Source organism: Capricornis sumatraensis, chromosome 9, assembly GCF_032405125.1.
Source record: "Capricornis sumatraensis isolate serow.1 chromosome 9, serow.2, whole genome shotgun sequence".
NCBI lineage: Eukaryota > Metazoa > Chordata > Mammalia > Artiodactyla > Bovidae > Capricornis > Capricornis sumatraensis.
Genome location: NC_091077.1, coordinates 57,259,528 through 57,277,182, shown reverse-complemented (window position 1 = coordinate 57,277,182; position 17,655 = coordinate 57,259,528). Strand labels below are relative to the sequence as shown.

The 17,655-nt window shown below is 38.2% G+C and overlaps 1 protein-coding gene across 10 annotated transcripts in view; it reads right to left on the bottom strand.

Annotated features, from left to right (window-relative positions):
* TCERG1 (transcription elongation regulator 1) overlaps nucleotides 1-17,298 on the bottom strand; it is a 51,678-nt gene extending 34,380 nt beyond the window's left edge. For 5 of the 10 annotated variants that reach the window (XM_068980593.1, XM_068980594.1, XM_068980595.1 and 2 more), the window contains exons 1-5: nucleotides 17,234-17,292; nucleotides 10,942-11,167; nucleotides 8,731-8,883; nucleotides 7,441-7,756; nucleotides 2,915-3,157 (exon numbers count right to left, since the gene is read on the bottom strand). In XM_068980593.1, coding sequence (XP_068836694.1) covers nucleotides 2,915-3,157; nucleotides 7,441-7,756; nucleotides 8,731-8,883; nucleotides 10,942-11,167; nucleotides 17,234-17,292 — 997 coding nt within the window. Of the gene's footprint in view, nucleotides 1-2,914; nucleotides 3,158-7,440; nucleotides 7,757-8,730; nucleotides 8,884-10,941; nucleotides 11,168-17,233 lie in introns of all 10 variants that reach the window. The other 5 variants (XM_068980596.1, XM_068980597.1, XM_068980598.1 and 2 more) reach the window with 2 other exon arrangements.
* Between the last annotated feature and the right edge of the window lie 357 nt (nucleotides 17,299-17,655).

Genomic DNA, 17,655 nt, shown 5'->3' with positions numbered 1-17,655 from the left:
AGGTTTAAATTAGTATAAATACTGCCATCTGCAGGACCACTGAGCCTAGTAAGCCAGCACTAGAAATTCAATTCTTAGAATATATGAACTTTATTCTCAAAGATTGTTCCTGAAGACATTCCCCAATAAATAATTTCAACTATACAACTAAAACAGAAGAAAATCCTACCTACTGATATTTAGGCCTAACTGCCATTGTCTAATATCAACTGGGCCAACAGAGAACTCTTGTATTTGACTATCACAGGTCACGATAAAAGAACATGTCTCTTTCCTCTCATGTTAAAAAGACCAAATTAAGGTTTTCTGAGGGTGACTATATGCATACCATGAAGACTCACAAAATAACCAAAGAGCTAAATTTTTAGTCTTCTTTTTACTTTTTTAAAAATTTTTTTAAATTTTATTTTTTTAGTCTTCTTTTTAAAAGGAGCATTTGTTCAATTTCCCTACAACTCCATCCATCCTCAAATTATGTTCTACCAGGAAATTAAAAAATTCCATTTAGTATTCTGGATAATCCTGATGTCACTGACTATAAACTTCTTAAAATTCCAAATAAGATTTTACAGTAGATATCCTATAATCCTAATCCAATTCACTATCCCAAAGCCCACCTCTGAAGGTTTTATTTTACACCTAACTCTTCCACTCCTTTCCTTCTTTTTGTTTGAGTATCCCCTCTTTAATCATCCTCAGAGCCATACTGCTGTCTCAAACAGCATTTAAGGCTCCAAGAATAATTACATCCAGATCCCCCATTTACCTTACTATAAATATTCAACAAATATTACTTCAAAAATATTAATATTACTTTCTATAAAAAATTAGTTCCCTCTCCAAAGAATCTTTGGTATCATGCACAAAATTTTATAGATTATCTAATTCAGGTCATCTTCCAACTGACCTACAAAATGTCATTAATGGCTGCCATTTATTAAACATCTTTTGCTGTCAAACTTAGGTGCTACCTCATCTGGTAACCCAAATGTTTACCAACTGTAATGGTGGGTGAGGGCCAGAGAAGACCAAAATATTCAAAGACAGCTGTAACTGAAGGGATTTTATTGTGAGAAAATTCCACTTCCTATAAAAATAATTTTGGCTATTCTTTGGTACTAGCAAGAGTAGCTACTCTTTGCTAGTCACTGGTACTATTAAGAACCTCCATAGCAAAACTACTCTTTTAGATAACAGCCTTTCCAATGTTTCATACATGTTACTATGCTACCTCTCAATCTTCTCTCTACAGAATTAACAACCCCAGCTCCTTAAGATGACTCAGAATTCAGGATCTGGTCTTAACACTGTCCTGGCCCTGAAGCAGACCAAGATTGCAAGAGGTTATATCATGCTTTTATCCATTTATCACATCATTTTCTACAAAGAGTACTCCAAACAGGAAAGTATGTAGCTGTTTATCTTTAATTTTGAAAAAGGGTAATACCTAGTATTTGAGAAAATTTATTTTCTTCTTACGTTCAAATGATTTCAGTTTCTTAAATATTATATACTATGCATTATCTAACACTACAAGAACATGAAAAAGATTTTACAAAAAAACCCACTAATTCTTAAATTTCTGGCTTCTTTCTTCCTCAGGTATAATAGCTGGAAGTATTCTTTTCAAAGTAGTTACAAGGAAATAGACAATTAGAGCAACAGTGATAATTCATGTGTACAACTCTTAACAGCTGTATCACAACCCTATTTTACACAAAAACTAACACAATAAAGCAATAAAGCAGCAGTCACGTGGAAGAAATGTGAAATTAGACAGGAGGCCTAGGTTCTATTCATCTTTGCTACAAACTAGCCTTGTAAACTTGATCTCTTTAGTGAAAGTGTCAGTCGCTCAGTCATGTCCAACCATGGACTATAGCCCACCAGGCTCCTCTGTCCATGGGATTTCCCAGGCAAGAATCCTGAAACGGGTTGCCATTTCCTCCTCCAGGGTATCTTCCCAACCCAGGGATCCAAACTGGGTTTCCTGAACTGCAGGCAGATTCTTTACTGTCTGAGCCACCAGGGAAGCCCTGACCTCTTTAAAGGATCAATATTTTGAACTATAAATCTAGGAGAACAGACAGTGGATTAAGGAGTAAATGTGTCTGACAACAACAAACACTCTCCTATTTAGGATGCTGAACACTATCACTGTTTAATTCCTATGGGGGAAAATTTACTCCAAAATCTTTTAATTCCTTTTCTAGTTGAAATGATTTCCCCTAAGAAAATAAAACACATGAATTCACTGCAATTATGTAAACATTTAAGTGCTGTGTTATACTTCACAACTGTTACAGGGGAAGCATGTGTTTTGTTTCACATGAATTTTTAAAATTACATGACTCACAATTTTTTCTCAGTATAACATAATTATTATGAGCACAGTATTTGGATCTGAAGTGCCCAGACTCAAACCCCAACACCTTATCAGCAGCTATGTGACCATGGGCAAATAACCTTAACCTGTCTGTTTATCTACCTCCTAAGATGGTGGTGAAAATTACACGACTTGTTACATGTAAAGTCCTTGGACCAATGGATGATATATAAATCACTTGTGGTAACTCTTATGACGTGATTTCTTAACTTCATACAGTCAATCCCTTAAAATATGGCATTTAGAACATATTTACACAGAAAGATGATCACTTTTAATTCATTGAGGCCATTATCCAAAATGAGTGTAGCTTTAAATGTGGCTCTAATTTTAAGACATGTAAACAACAATAACAAAAAAGGACATTTACCAAAACTGAAGAGAAAATATTGCAGTTAGCCATGAATCTTTCAAAAATGTTTCAAACAAGTGAGATTCAAGGCAAATTTCAAATGTAACAGACACATGAGAACAAACTAACTGACAATATGAAACATAGCTGGGAAACCGCTATCACCCGCTGGTTACCTGGAAGTGGAATTGGCATGCCGGGAAGGGGGACTCGGAACGGAGGCACCATGACAGGCGGAAAAGCAGGGATTGCTGCTGCTGGCTGAGGCACTGAATGCGGAACAGCAGGCGGCAACGTCTGCGGGTGCGGCTGAGGAACGGTTTGCACAGGCGTGGCTGTAGGAGCAGGAGTTGAAACACTAACTGTAGGCGTGGCAACTGAAACAGCAGAACTTGGGGTCTGATCTTGTGTTGTGGGTGCTGATAAGAAATAAAACAAAAATATGTATCACTCGTTCATAAACGATTTTACTATACTCATTCATCATTCACTCATTCAGTATTTAAGGGCCCATTCCATGCACTGCAAGCTATTTATAACAAGGTCTCTGTCTTCAAGAAGCTTGAAAATAGTCAAATGAAACACAAAAAATAACTAAAATACAAAGTGAGATGGGATAAATGTACAGGAGTGTGAATCAAGACCCAAAGACCACTTCTACTGTGAGACAGTACAGAAAATTTTATACTGTGATGACAGGCCTTGAAAGATTATGATTTTAACAAGGAAAATGACAAAGTGAAAAGAGAAAATAAGCAAGTGGTGAGAAAACTGAGTAAAAGCAAAGAGTAGAGGACAAAAAGGAACTGTTTAGAAAACAGAAGGCAAGCAGTTAACTAGTCAAACACTAGGCATACCAACAGAACCAGTAAATTACAACTGGAAAGGTAGGCAAGAAGCATAATCTGGGAAGCCTTGAACACACAACTAATGAGTTTGCACTTGACTGGGTAGGGAAAGGGAAGAACTCATGTAAATGCAGAGACATAATCTAAAAGAATGAACACCAAACTATATCTGTATACACTCTCTTGTTTTTACTACACATGCTTCAGATTTGATTTTTCTTTTTTAATAAGAATGCATTCACGTGTTATTTATGTGACTTCATGAATGTAAAAGGGATGGGTGGAGGCAGAATGAAGGTTTCTGAATGAGAGTAATAATCACTGTTCATTTGATGAATTAACCTGGCAGATGCATAGGAAGAAAAGGAAAAACAGAGATGTGAAAATCAATTTCAACACATCTGGAGTTGTCCAAGGAAGGAAGAACAGAGGGAAAAAGATATGCAATAACTAATGACTGACTGGATATGAACAAATGGAGTAAAAAAAAAAAAAAAAAAAAACGGATTTCTTTATAATTATTTCAAAATAAAAAGGTTAAAAAAAGAGGGGAAAAAAGAAACCACTCAGGTTTCCAATGTGAGATCAGGAGACTGTGAAATTTAGGATAATCTGGTTCTGCTAACACATTCTTTTTAGATATGAAAAATAAAAACATTTCACCCCCGGTAATCGCACAGAAAATCAAACTGTGACTCTCGAAATATATAAAATTCATATTTCCCTTCTTTAAAGTTTCAGTTCTCAAATGTAATACAGTACAAAACTAAACCATCTAGTTCCAAAACAAAATTTGTTTTTATAATTCATTGGTAACAAATACGTCATCTTTATCTTGACAGAAGAAAAAATGTCAAATTTACCTATATTGGACTAAGAATGAATTCATCAGATTTATAAATAAAACAGTGCTTTCCCAACCTTTATGCCAAATTTATTCTAAGGGAAAGCACACTGTTTAATGCAAACCACCCAATAATTCAACTGAAAAATTTGTCACTATCTTTCCTTCAGCTCCTAACAATGAAAAACTCACTTAGGCTGGGAAGATGTGTGCAATTTCATACTTGTTAATGAGGGACTCACCTTGGCTAAATAGACAGCAGGGCCAAACAAGTATCTTCAGGGGCCCAGGAATGAATTGGTGGTCTAGCATAGACCTAGCCTTAGGGTACAGTATCATATTAATATAATTTTATAACAGTGTGAAAAATACAAATTACATGCAACATTTGCCCAGTCCCATACATATACCATTTATCATTTGTAATCTACTGCAATGGCTGAAAATATATCTAGTTATTTCCCAACTTCCCTGAGAAGTAGGATTTCATCAGCATTTTTCACAAACTTGCACAAGATAAAACGAGTTTAGGCTCAACTGGGGTTTAAATATAAACTCCTTAATTTTTAGTTCCATTTACCCACAGATTTATACTGCAATTAATAGAATTACATTTTTTCAAAGAATTATGGTAATAGTACTTAGTAATATTTGTTAAAATTATGATAAAGTACTGGAATCAGGAAAATGAGTTAGAAAGGAATCAAATTTCAAGGGGAAAGGTACACCAATGAGGTGGCAGAAAGTATTCACTCATCCTCTTGCTGAAACAGGATTTTCTGAATTTGATTAGTGGCCGCCAAGTCATGACAGAAAAGGGACAAAGGAAATAAAAGAATTAAATGAGGAGCTGGGAGAATGGTAGCTAGGACTTTATAGTAAGTAAATTTCTATTAACTCCATTTGCTAAAATGACTAGTATAACACTAGAACTCAAAATATACTACTAATCCAGCCTCGGACCTTAACTAAAGACAAGTGACTACCTCTAAGAGATGGAAAAAATATATTAAGAATTATAGTATGGTAACACTTCAATACAGTAAATCAAGCGAAATAAAAATAGATGTCAGGAATACTCAAAGACAACATCAAAACTGATGTTTAAAGGCAGTAAAAAGAACAAGATTTCACTGTTTTGTTCTTAGAATAAAGATGTTCCTTTCTATCACTAAAGAGTAGTGCAAAAAAAAAAAAAATGAAAACACAGGAATTCTGAATAAAATGGTTAACAAGACACTTATGGGCTTACTGATAGACCACTCCAATACAGAAATGGAATATATAGAGAACAGTTCAAAGTTTTTGGCTATCCACTTTCCTTAACAAGTACTACGGACTTCTCTTTTCGAAGAAGGCAGGGAGAAAAACAGAATCAACACAGAGCCTCCCCCATAGAACCACACTGCTTTTAACGATCTCCATCTCCCATTTCAACCAAAAGTACCCCATAAAAACTGGCAGCTTTCTGCCTTGCTGCACAGGTTTAAGAAACATTTGCCTATAAAAAGGCAAAGATCCTCAACCAACTAGCTAGTATCACTGCTAAACTTCTATATTTTCAGAATTCAACGTAGCTACAGAAGAAATCAGACTAATAAAGCATTATTTACATCTTTCTATTAAGCATATTTTCTCGAAAGCTATCTAAAAAATATCAGATAAGGCCTTTGAAAAAACTGTCTCCCTATCACAGGTACCTTACTACTTCGGTTACTCCTTGTATAAATAAAATCAAATTTGAATTTTTAAAATGACTAGATTTCTCTTATTTCTTATAAGGTAATATACACTAATAATTCCCTAGTCCCCAAAGCTACTGGTGGAGGGAGAAGAGTTTCTTTTTTCCCCCTTATTCTCACCTATTATCCAGGTAGGAAAAGACTCTAAGGATTGTAATCGCCTTATAAGGATAACTATGTATCTTCATATCATATTAAATAATCAAATCAATAAAATTATTTAAATATTTGGGTGCTCAATCTGAACCTGCAGAATAAGTACAGCATTTATATATAAAAAAATAAACCCAGAAACAGTATCGTAACTATTAATGACAGTCTTTTAAGCAAATTAACATTCTTCTCTCCTCACCCCTGAAATCTGTTCATCACTGCTAATCTTTAGAGAAAAGACGTACCTTTGGGCTTCTGTGATTTCATACCTGAAAGTTCTCTTACCTTTTGGACTGCTTCTAACTCAAGTCCTCATTACATCTGCCTGCACATCATTCCGAGGCCTATCTACCTTTAAACATTACTGCAAGTTTCCCTAAGTTTCCCCAATTTCAACACTAGCCAAAAAATGAGCACAAGAAAAAATCTTCCAGAATACTGAATTTATACAAACCACCTAGCGCCTGCCTGCCTCACTCATCTGCCTGGTTCTTAAAACTCTCCATAACCTGGTCTCTTATTCAATATATTAACTAATAAAAATCTTCCCACCTAACAATCTTACAAACTATATTTACCGTCATTTCCTGACCTATGTTTCCCCCATCTTAAACACCTCTCTGAAATTTTGAACCTATTCAAATCCTATTACACACCCTTTATGATCCATCTCAATACCCATGTAGTCCACTCACTTGTCTCTCCGTTTTCTTGAATTCTTATATCTTCTAGCTTCGCTGTATAACTCTGCACACTATTTTCTAATTGTTTCACATGCATTTTTCTTGCCTCCTCAATTAGAAAAACTGGAAACTCTGCAAGATAGGGGCCAAGACTCACACTTATTTTGCAAATCCACAGCACCCAACATTACTGTTGGCCAAGTTGAACAGCTAACTCTGCACTTTTCCAGTTTAGCTTCATGAATTTCAATTGAACAAATAATTTCTTCTACTGATATAAATTTCTGTTCTTTTTAGCCAAAAGTCTTAATGTCAAAAATGTATTTTAAATAATATCAAGGATAATACTTAAACTAGGACCATAAGGGAATGCATTCCTACTTGTCCATTTCTCTAGTCCCTAAATGAAAACACACGCTGACTAATACTCACTTGATACCGTCTGCGAAACTGAAGAGGCAGTTGTTGTGGTGGAAGTGGTAGAGGATGGGGTTGATGATGATGTTGAAGTAGACACTGCAGGTGCTGGGCTACTGGTCGTGGGGGTGGGAGCACCAACTGCTTGCGCCTGCACTTGCACTTGCGCCTGAGCCTGGGCCTGGGCTTGTGCTTGTGCCTGGGCCTGTGCTTGGGCCTGAACCTGCGCCTGGGCTGCAAGCATAGGCGTCAGTTCTGACTGTTGAATAACCTTAACTCCATCTGGCTTGGTCCATGCAGATTCACGTGTCCGAGCGTTATAATAATAAACCTGCAGAAGAAGCAAAATCATCAGTTTCAAAGAACCTGTCAACTATCATGTATAAGTAATATAATTATATTTTGTCTTAAATAGCATTTTTTAAAAACCTAGAAAAGAGAAACCACATCAAAATTGGCTGTTCATATGAAATTATTGGTAATTTTTCACTTTTTCCTTTTCCCTCAATTTTCTATAAAGAGCATATTGTATTTTTAACACATCAAAAAAGGAGAACCAAGGCTATGTTTTGTGCACAGTTAACACAGCAGATCTAAGACCACTATCCCTAGAAAGCCATTGTCCACCATTCCCTAACTGATAGGAATGGCTCAACTATTTATGCAAACAATGCAGATTATGCTCTATACCTGCCTTCCTTCTGGAAGTCTGTAATTTGCTAGGTGCAAGACAGATGGTACCAGATATGGGACCAGTCCCCAATGAAAACCTTGATTCCTCAGCTCAGGACAGCATCCCTGGCAGACAACACTGTATCAGTGTTTTCACAATTCCATGGCACAGGAATTAAACACACTGTTATGAGACTCCAACTGAAAGGACTCCTGAAAGCTTGTGCTTGGTTTCCTTCGGACTACGCCCCATGCACCTTTTTTTTCTTTGCTGGTTTTGCTCTGTATCCTTTTTCTATAATTAGTCATAGCTGCAAATACAACTACCTGCTGAGTCCTGTGAGTTCTCCCAGTAATCACTAAACCTGAGAACTGTTAGGGGACCTAAGGTGTGTATTTAAAAACACAGGTTTCAGAATCACAGGCAAACCTATGAAGGTGCTCCAGGCCACCTCATGTCTGTGCAAAAGTCCAATCAAGTGAACCTTTCCTGGAGTCCCGCCCTACCCTGGCTTACTTGAGTTTCATTCTTAATTGGCAAGGATACAGTCACTGATCTCAATCTGCCAAACTCCCAGGTTTTACTCTTCTGTCACCAAGAAGGTAACAACCTAACTACATTTCATAATTTACCTTCCCATCTGGAGTTTTATTTTCAACCCATATCTCCTCAGTAGGAGGCAGTGCTGGAGTTCCAGGAGCAGTCACAGGAGGCATTCCTGGTGGAAACATCATACCAGGAGGAGGAGGCATGGTTCCCATGGGTGGAGGCATGAAAGGTGGTCTCTGTTAATTCACAAGAAGTAATGTCACTTGGATTTGTCTTTTTTCCTTCAAATTATTACTAAATTCTACCCAAAAGGTAAGAGATATTAGCTTTATAGTCAATTCAAATACATTTACCTAAGTTGTTGTGTAAGCAAAGTTTTTCTGTAATAAAAATGATTACTAAACAAACTAGAAGAAAGTATGCCAAGATACTAATAACAGTCATCTCTGGGTTGTAGAATTATAGGTAAGTTTTGCTTTATTATTTATACCTTAACTGCTAGTTCATATATTGGGCACTAGATTACTTTCAGAAGAAAAAAACTGATTCTCTTAACACCAGCCACCCAATGCATTGACAGCTCACCTACAACAGGAACCAAAAAACTGTAAGAGAAATGTTATTTTACAAATAACAAGTAATAACTTAAAAAGAAAAATCAGATATACCTAACCTTTTATTCTCTTTTCCTATAAGAAAAAAATTATTAGCTAGGAAAACATTTATTTCCTAGTTTTCAAATAATAATAATGTAGCTCACCAAAGATGCTAACATTAGTAAGTTTAAAAGATACAGTAAAATAATTATTCACTTTACTTTTGGGAAAAGAATTTAAATGGTATATATTACAATTAGAAAAATAAATCTCCTGAAACCACCACTGATTCAGCACTAGCCCTCATAATTCCTTCAATGATTGCTGACTCAACCCAAGATCCTGAATCAAAGAATTTAACTGTAACTGCTATATCTTACTCACTAAAGTAGAAAAAAGGTCTGCAATTCTGAAAACAGATTTTGAACAGGGATTAAAAGATTTCCTCTATAATCTACAAGTAACATTAGAACTTAATTATCCAAAGCATCTTAATCTGGATAATGGAATTGGCACTATGCCAATAATGTGAAAGTTATCTGAAAATTATTTGGATTTAATGTAAAATCACACAATGGTCCATCAAGACCAAAAAAAGCATCACATTAGGAAGCATCCCATTACAACATCTGATATATTTCCATTAGAGGGCTACATTAACCCATGACATTTTATAATATTCTACAAGGAGGTTTAACTCTTAAAGGCACAAAGTAAATTCACATATAACAAGTTATATCACAGTCAACAAGTCAAAAAGTTACTTCGTATTCTAATTCTAAAGAAAATATAAAACCATTTAACTGTTTAAGAGGGCTGGGGGGAAAGGAGGGACAGGCTGTTATTCTAGGAAGGTAATAAAATAAGCAAAGTACTAAAATCTGGTGTGTCTGCCATAAATACAATTCTATCAGCACTAACATCACTTAAATAGTACCTCATTATCTCTATTTTTAGTAAATTCATTCTTGATTATCTAAACTAACAGGAGGCATGTGATATTACTGTATTTGGTTTCAGAACTGTACAGGTTAAATAAACAGAAAACTCAAATAGTCAAAAAGAATACAACCTCAAAAGTAGGTATTTGAGAGTTGATACCTTCATAACTTCACTAAAGAAGGATATATGCTTCCGGTTAAAACACTAGGAAAATTTCCATTTAAGGAAATTTCACAAAAATTCGATTTCTAAAACTGAGACACTCATATTTTTTCCTGGGAAAGGAAAAAAATTCAAATACTGTGCTTACAAAATGTGCTGATTGTCACATTCTAGATTCTATACTAGGGATCATTCGCGGAAAGAATTCTTCAGGAATATATAGATATATACAGATATATTTAAACGCATTAGTAATATATATCATTGAAAACAAACGTCGCTCTCTTTACACATAAGCTTTCAAATATCATTTCCCATAAAGAAGATTATTAAAGACAATGGTCAGAGATGAAAGCAAGTTAGAACCTTATTCAATCCTAATATACATATTTTTTCATCACCATATAAATTTCCCTTCTGAATTTCCATACGAATTATCATTATCAGTGCTTTTGAAGCAACACATTAGTATAAAGATGTTCTCTTTAGTTCTCATTCTCCTATAAACCCAAGAATACAAGTTTTAAAACCAAAACTCATACATACTATTGACACTAACCTCAATAAAGAAATAGCTATCTCTACATTCTTTACCTGAAGGTGTGGAGGGCCCATAGGTGGAGGAATCCCTCCTGGAGGAGGCATTGGTGGCATATTAGGATCAAAAGGGGGGCGCCCAAATGGGGGCCGAGGTGGTGGAGGAGGGCCTCGCATCATACCAAAAGGTGGAGGAGGTCGCATCAGAGGTGGTGGGCCTCGCATCACTGCGTTTGGTGGGGGAGCTGGGCCTCGGAATCTCAAGGCCTGCTGTTGAGCCATCCTGTATGGGAAACCAAAGAATAAAATTTTCTTTCTCAAAGTAAGAAAAATATAGCTACTAAACTCTGATTACATCAAATTTTTAAAGCCCTTAAGAGCAAGCAGAGTTGCAAACTCATCATTTTGTATCACTGTAGCAGAGTGCATCAGTAAGAATGATCAATGGACACCAAATCTAGGAGGAAATGAGGGGGTTATTTGCATGGTCTTAATGTATCTTCCCACATGTTTCTTACAATAGAAATAAGGATAAACAAAACACTATGGAATAGAGAAACTGACCTAATACAACTGAGAGGGACACAATACCACCTATTCCAAGCAAAATGTTTAATCTCAACATAATAATAATGAGTTATTCGACAAACACAAAATAATGTTCTAACCAAGGGGGGAGCAGGAGTATATTCTTCAGAAATGCTGTTATAAAAAGAAGAAAAAAGGAAGGCTGTGGAAATGTTCTAGATTAAAGGAATCCCAAGAGACATGACAATACAATTCCAACTCTAGACAGGATACTAAACTAGAGGGAAGAAATACAATAAAGAACATCCTGCATTAACAGACATCACTGGAATAAAGACAAAAGATTACTTTTTATCAGTGCAAATTTAAATTTACAAAGTAGGTAACCGTGCTGTCCATCAGAGAAGATCACTATTCTCAGAAAACAAGCACTCGAGCATTTAGAGGTAAAGGGCCATGCTGTGTGTGGCCCTTTACCACAAATGGTTCAGAGTAACAGAGCACGTATGCGACCAAGCAACAAAGGAGAATAGGTAAAATATTAACATTAAGCATACTATTTTTGTTTTTGCGACTTTTTGGAATCTTGAAACTACTTCTAAACACAATGTTTTTATAGCAGGGGAGGCTAACAGCTTAAGACATAATTAGCATTCTCATATAGAAGGAAATGCCCTTCTGTACACTGCACGCCACCCCAGTCCTCAATCTCTAGCAAAACACCTTTATTTTCTCCATGGCATTCAAGCAGATAAGCAATATCACATTAGATGGTTTTCTTCATCTCCTAAGTGCTTTTTTTTTAATAATGTTTTAACTCTTACAAGTGCTTACTGGGCTTCCCAGGTGGTTCTAGTGGTAAAGAACCGGCTTGCCAACGCAGGAGACATAAAAGATTTGGGTCAGGAAGATCTCCTGCTGGAGGATGTGGGAACCCACTCCAGTATCCTTGCCTGGAGAATCCCATGGACAGAGGAGCTTGACCTGCTACAGTCTACAGGGTCACAAAGAGTTGGACACAACTGAAGCAACTTAGCATTTACACAATCAACGTAACTCTGAAATAGATTTTATCAACCTCACTTTACAGATTAAGGCACACAGAAGTAAAACAACTTGTCCAAGGCCACACAGCTGGTTCAGTGGTAAAGACAGTATTCAAACACCAGCGAAAGGCTCTTACAAACTACACCATGCTATGTAAGCCCCTTTAGAGCAAGAATTGTCTGTCCCGTTCACCTTTATATCCCCAGCACATAGTTACTTATGCCTGCCCATAGTAGGGCTCAAAAAGAGCTTCCTTAGTGGCTCTCAGGGTAAAGCGTCTGCCCGCAACACAGGTAGACCTGGGTTCGATCCCTGGGTCAGGAAGATCCTCTGGAGAAGGAAATGGCAACCCACTCCAGTACCTTTCCCAGGAAAATCCCATGGACAGAGGAGTCCCGATAGGCTACAGTCCATGGGGTCGCACAGAGTCGGACACAACTGAAGCAACTTAGCAGCAGCATAGTAGGGCTCAGTAAGTATTTGCTGAATGCACCAATGAGTATGTAGGTGATACTGTACCTTATAAATAGGGTATGTAGAATCTTATAAAAATCTTTACTGTAATATACCATTGTGAATTTACTGAGCACTTGTCACAGTCTACCTAGTAGCTACAATAATTCTCTCCATTATAAACACGAAATTTACATTCCAGTGCTCAGGAGAAGATTAACCATTATATCCTCATGTGCATCTGATAATAATCATTCTGACACTCTGGCCTCACCAGATTCTTCCAACTTTCCTACACTTTTCAACCCTGTGCTTAAGACTACCCTTTCAACTTTCTCTAAATTTTCCACATTGTCGTTCAATTCTGACATTTTAAAAAATCCTAATAAAAGAACCAATTTGCCTTCTAGGAGAGCACTAGGATTGTAAACACATCCAGAACTACTATACCAAACACATTTCACCAAATCTGCAAATCATCCTACACTCAATGGTAGAAGTATGAGTTAAAAGCAATGACTGCAGAAACAATAATCAGCGTTTTTCAAATTATACGCACTCCCAAAAGGCTGATGGTCACTGTTACCGAAGCAATGTCTTAACCTTTGGGACAGGAAAGATCTTCACCAAGGAAAGATACTCCATCTCAGCCTTCAGCTATACATTATTTCTTTCTTTTGAATGTCACACTTTCTAGCTATAACTTAAGTATTTTAGGCTCTAAAACCATGGGAAGTCAAATCAGGGCTCTGCCTTCTGTTTCAGGCTTCTTACATAGTTTCTGAGCCTGAATATACTCAGATTTAAGTGAGGGGCACTGGGGACAGAAATAAAACCTCTCTCTCTGTTCAATAAGATAATCCCCGTGAAACATTTAGGATGGTACCTGTGACACAGTGAACTATTTTAACCACCATTACTTTCATTCTCCCACAAAACCTAGCATAGTACTCTAACTGAAAACGTAGATGTTTTCAAATGTCTGCAGTGAAATGGTAGCAAAATTCACATAATTTCCTCTATCGACAGCCTCAAGTTGCCATTTTCTAATGTCAGATATGTACAGCACATGTGCTGAGCTCTTTATATGCACTTTATCACAACAACCTTACCTGCAGTGAAGGGTTAAAGAAGCTAATGAAGTACTTGGAACAGTGTTCAGCACATTTTTATTAGTTACTATTGCTGTTACTACAACATCAGTATAGTAACAGTAGTAATCAAAACCCATAATTTAGTGACTACTAAAATTACCTTGTTAAACAGTATTAATATTAGTAGCAGTGTTAATATTATTATAATCATTATTAGCAGGCTCTATATAACCTGGCCGTTGCTGATCTCTCTACAGACTCTAATCCTTTTGATCAACTACTTCATTACCCTAAAGCCTTTGCACTTGTTTCCTCTGCCTGGCATACTCTTCCCCAGAGCTTTATGTAACAGACTCTCTCATTCTTCAGTTTAAGCTCCAAGTTCTTTCCCACCTTAGTCTCTCCCACCACCTTTCTATCTCATTACCCAATCTGAGTTTACAACTATGAGGTAAATGCTATGAAAAAAAATCTCACACTTATTTAGTTTTATATTACCTATACTCACTAGTATTTTCTCCTTAGTATACTGATGCCACCCAGAGCCCAGAAGCCAGGTGTTCAATTACTGTTTTAATAATGAGTGAACCCTAGGTATTTCTTCTATACCAAGCACATTTATAGGGACATTATGTACTAAGCACTAAGTACATGTACTTAGTACATGTACTAAGTCTTTCAATCATCACAAAAACTCAATGAGATAAGTTTGGCACCGGTTTTACTGAGGAAACTATAGCACAGAAAAAGAACTTGTTTCATGTTAGTTAGTGCTAACACCAGCGTATTCTTATTCCCAGTATACAGTTGAGGAAATTCAGACAAGCACCTTGTCATAAGTCATAAAGCATTAATAAGTAAATAAAGGCCCTGGGTAAAGTATCTGTACCAACATGACTCTAAAAGTTATCTTAATGATTCTTACTCATAAAGGAATAGAAAGGTATTGGATCTCCAAATAAATCTTATTGTGGATTATTCCCATTCCTACCACTTTGGATCTTTATGAAAATAGAAGCATACATGCATGAACAGAAATGCAGAAAAATTTTTTTCCAAGAACAAATTATTTCCCTCGAAGTACTATATCTAGATATGTAATCTTCCCAATGGTGAGGACTGCAAATACTTTAGCACAACAGAGCAAAAATTTTTAAATGCTGATATATGGGAGGCAAATTATAAAGTAGACTAAGTGAGGAAACCTAGGTCTTAATCCGGACCCAGTGACCTTGTGTAAATCTCTTCACACTTGTAGGCTGATTTCCTCATCTGATGTGGTTAGTTTGAAATTTAGATCAATCTTAATCAGCATGGAAGCTCCTGGAGGACAAAGGATTTTAGTCCGGTTCAAGACTACTGCCAGCACCTAGGTCCATGACTCTCATATAGCACACAATAAATGTGAGTCCAATAAATGGACCATCTCTAAATCTCCTGTAACAATTTATTTACAATATATATACCTGAAAACCTGACTTCGCAAGGCACTATGACAGTGACAACACCATGACATATATTCAGAATACAAATACAAAAAATTAAGCCCCAATTTCCGTCATCAGAGGCCACAAAAAACTAATCTCTCTTAAAACATGAGAAATGCTAAAATAAAAGTCTGTACCACATGCTGTGGAAGGAATTTCCAACCCCAGAAGTTAAGGTATGAAACATTTGCAAGAGAACACCTAATTTAAAGCACTATTCAAATCAGTTTTGCAGCAGTGTCTACACTTACTATTAATAAAATCTAAAAGGCTACTCACTGTAAAACTGAAGTAAGATACTCTCTTAAATGCAAAGTAATGTTTCCAAATCAATCCATAAAGCTAGCTTAAGTACCTCTGGAGATCAAAATCAGGTATAACCCTTTCATTACTAATACTAAACGACCCTGACAATGCACTGTGATCACTTAGTATTGAAGTATACACGTGGGGTTTAAAAGATTTGAGATCCATCCCTGAAATAAGACTTTATTCCTGCCAAACTAAAAATTTTTGTGACAACTCATCATCTCAAAGACATGCTTTCCCCCCGCCCTGAAAACTTTAGTAACAATACCCAGTTTCCTTATACAATTTTATCTGGAGCTCTAGACAATGCTAGAGTCCTCATAACTTATTCTACTCTTCCTCATTCTCAAAGGATGTCAACGGGCACTATTCAGAATGGGGACTAAACATCTGAAATGCCATTTTTTTCCATCCAAGAAAAAGACAGTATCAAACAGACGTAAAGCTCTGTACCTCGTTTTCCTTAAAAACCACTGACTAAAGATTTTTCTCTCCACGACAATTAAAAATTCCAGAGGCAGCCCAGAAACCAGGGCGAGAAAGGTCACTGCTGCCGTCCTTAGGGAGACAGCGTGGGCAGACGACTAGAAGGAAGGAGGACAGAAAAGTGCAGGATCTCAAGCCTGGCTGCCGGCGTTCAAGCCACTTCCTGAAGCCAAGATTCTACCAAAGACACCTGGCCCTACGTCAGTTTCCTCACCTGAAGGATAGGCAAGTCACTTAACTGAAGGTGGCTCTTGCTCCGGGGCCTGCAAAACGAGAAGAGCAACTACTCCAAAAGGTGGGTGTGAGGATCACAAGAGAAAACACTAAGAAAAGTGCTCTCTGGCTCTCGGAAGCACGAAACAAATGACTGCCGCTATTGTTACTCCTTATAAACTCGGGATAAGGGATCAAACGATAAGAGAAACGGAGGCCCAGTGAAGTTAAAGGAAAGCAAGCGACGCGGGCAAAAAGGAACCAGGCGGAAGCGGGGACACCAAAAGGCGGCGGAGGACGTGAAGAAGGCCGAGCCAGGACGCCGAGGAGTTGCCCCGCGGCATGGAGGGCTTCAGGGAGGAAAACTGGGCCCGCGGCGGCGCCGAGCTGGGAGTCAGGCTGAGGGCCGCCCAAGCGGAGGCGGACTGCGTCTGAGGCGGGGCCCCAAAGCGGGAACCCCGGGCCCAGCCTGTGGGCCGCAAGCTGCTAGGGGCGCCTGGGCCCCACGAAAACGGAAATGAGCGCCCCGAGAACCCACAGGAGGCCGCGGCCGAGACCCGGCCCGGCTCCCTCATTCAACCCGCCTTCCCTTCCCCCTTCTCCAACCCCATGCGGTCCCGGCTCTTAGCCGCCGCGCCTCCTCAGCCCACTCTCCACCTCGGTTCTCCGCGCAGCAGGCTTAGCCTCTGGGACGCCAGAGCGCCAAGATGTAAGGTGGAGCAGTGCCCTTACCTGAGCTCCCCGGGGTTGAATCGCTCACCGTCTCCCCCGTCCCCACCACGCTCCGCCATTACAGAGGGCCGCTTTCATCCACCCGCCGACTGGGCGTCCCCTATTGGCCGGGTGGATCGTCAATCCCGCGAGAGAGAGGCGGAGATAGCAAAGATCTGTAAGGTGATTGGTCAAACTCTCCATCAATCCCCAAGGTGAGGGTGGTGTCTGCCTTATTATTGGTTAAAGGGCCCGCCGACTTTAAAAGCGGTATGGAGACAGTCAGTTGATTGGTTGCTCAGAGGCTTTATGGGAAAACGAGACTTTAGCAACGAGGAGCCGCCGGCGCCCTCTCGAGGTTAGCGTAACTAGGTCCTCCCACGTACGGCTAGGCCTCAGGTAGCCACGTGTCTGTCGGCTTCCAGGAAAGCCAAACGTGGGGC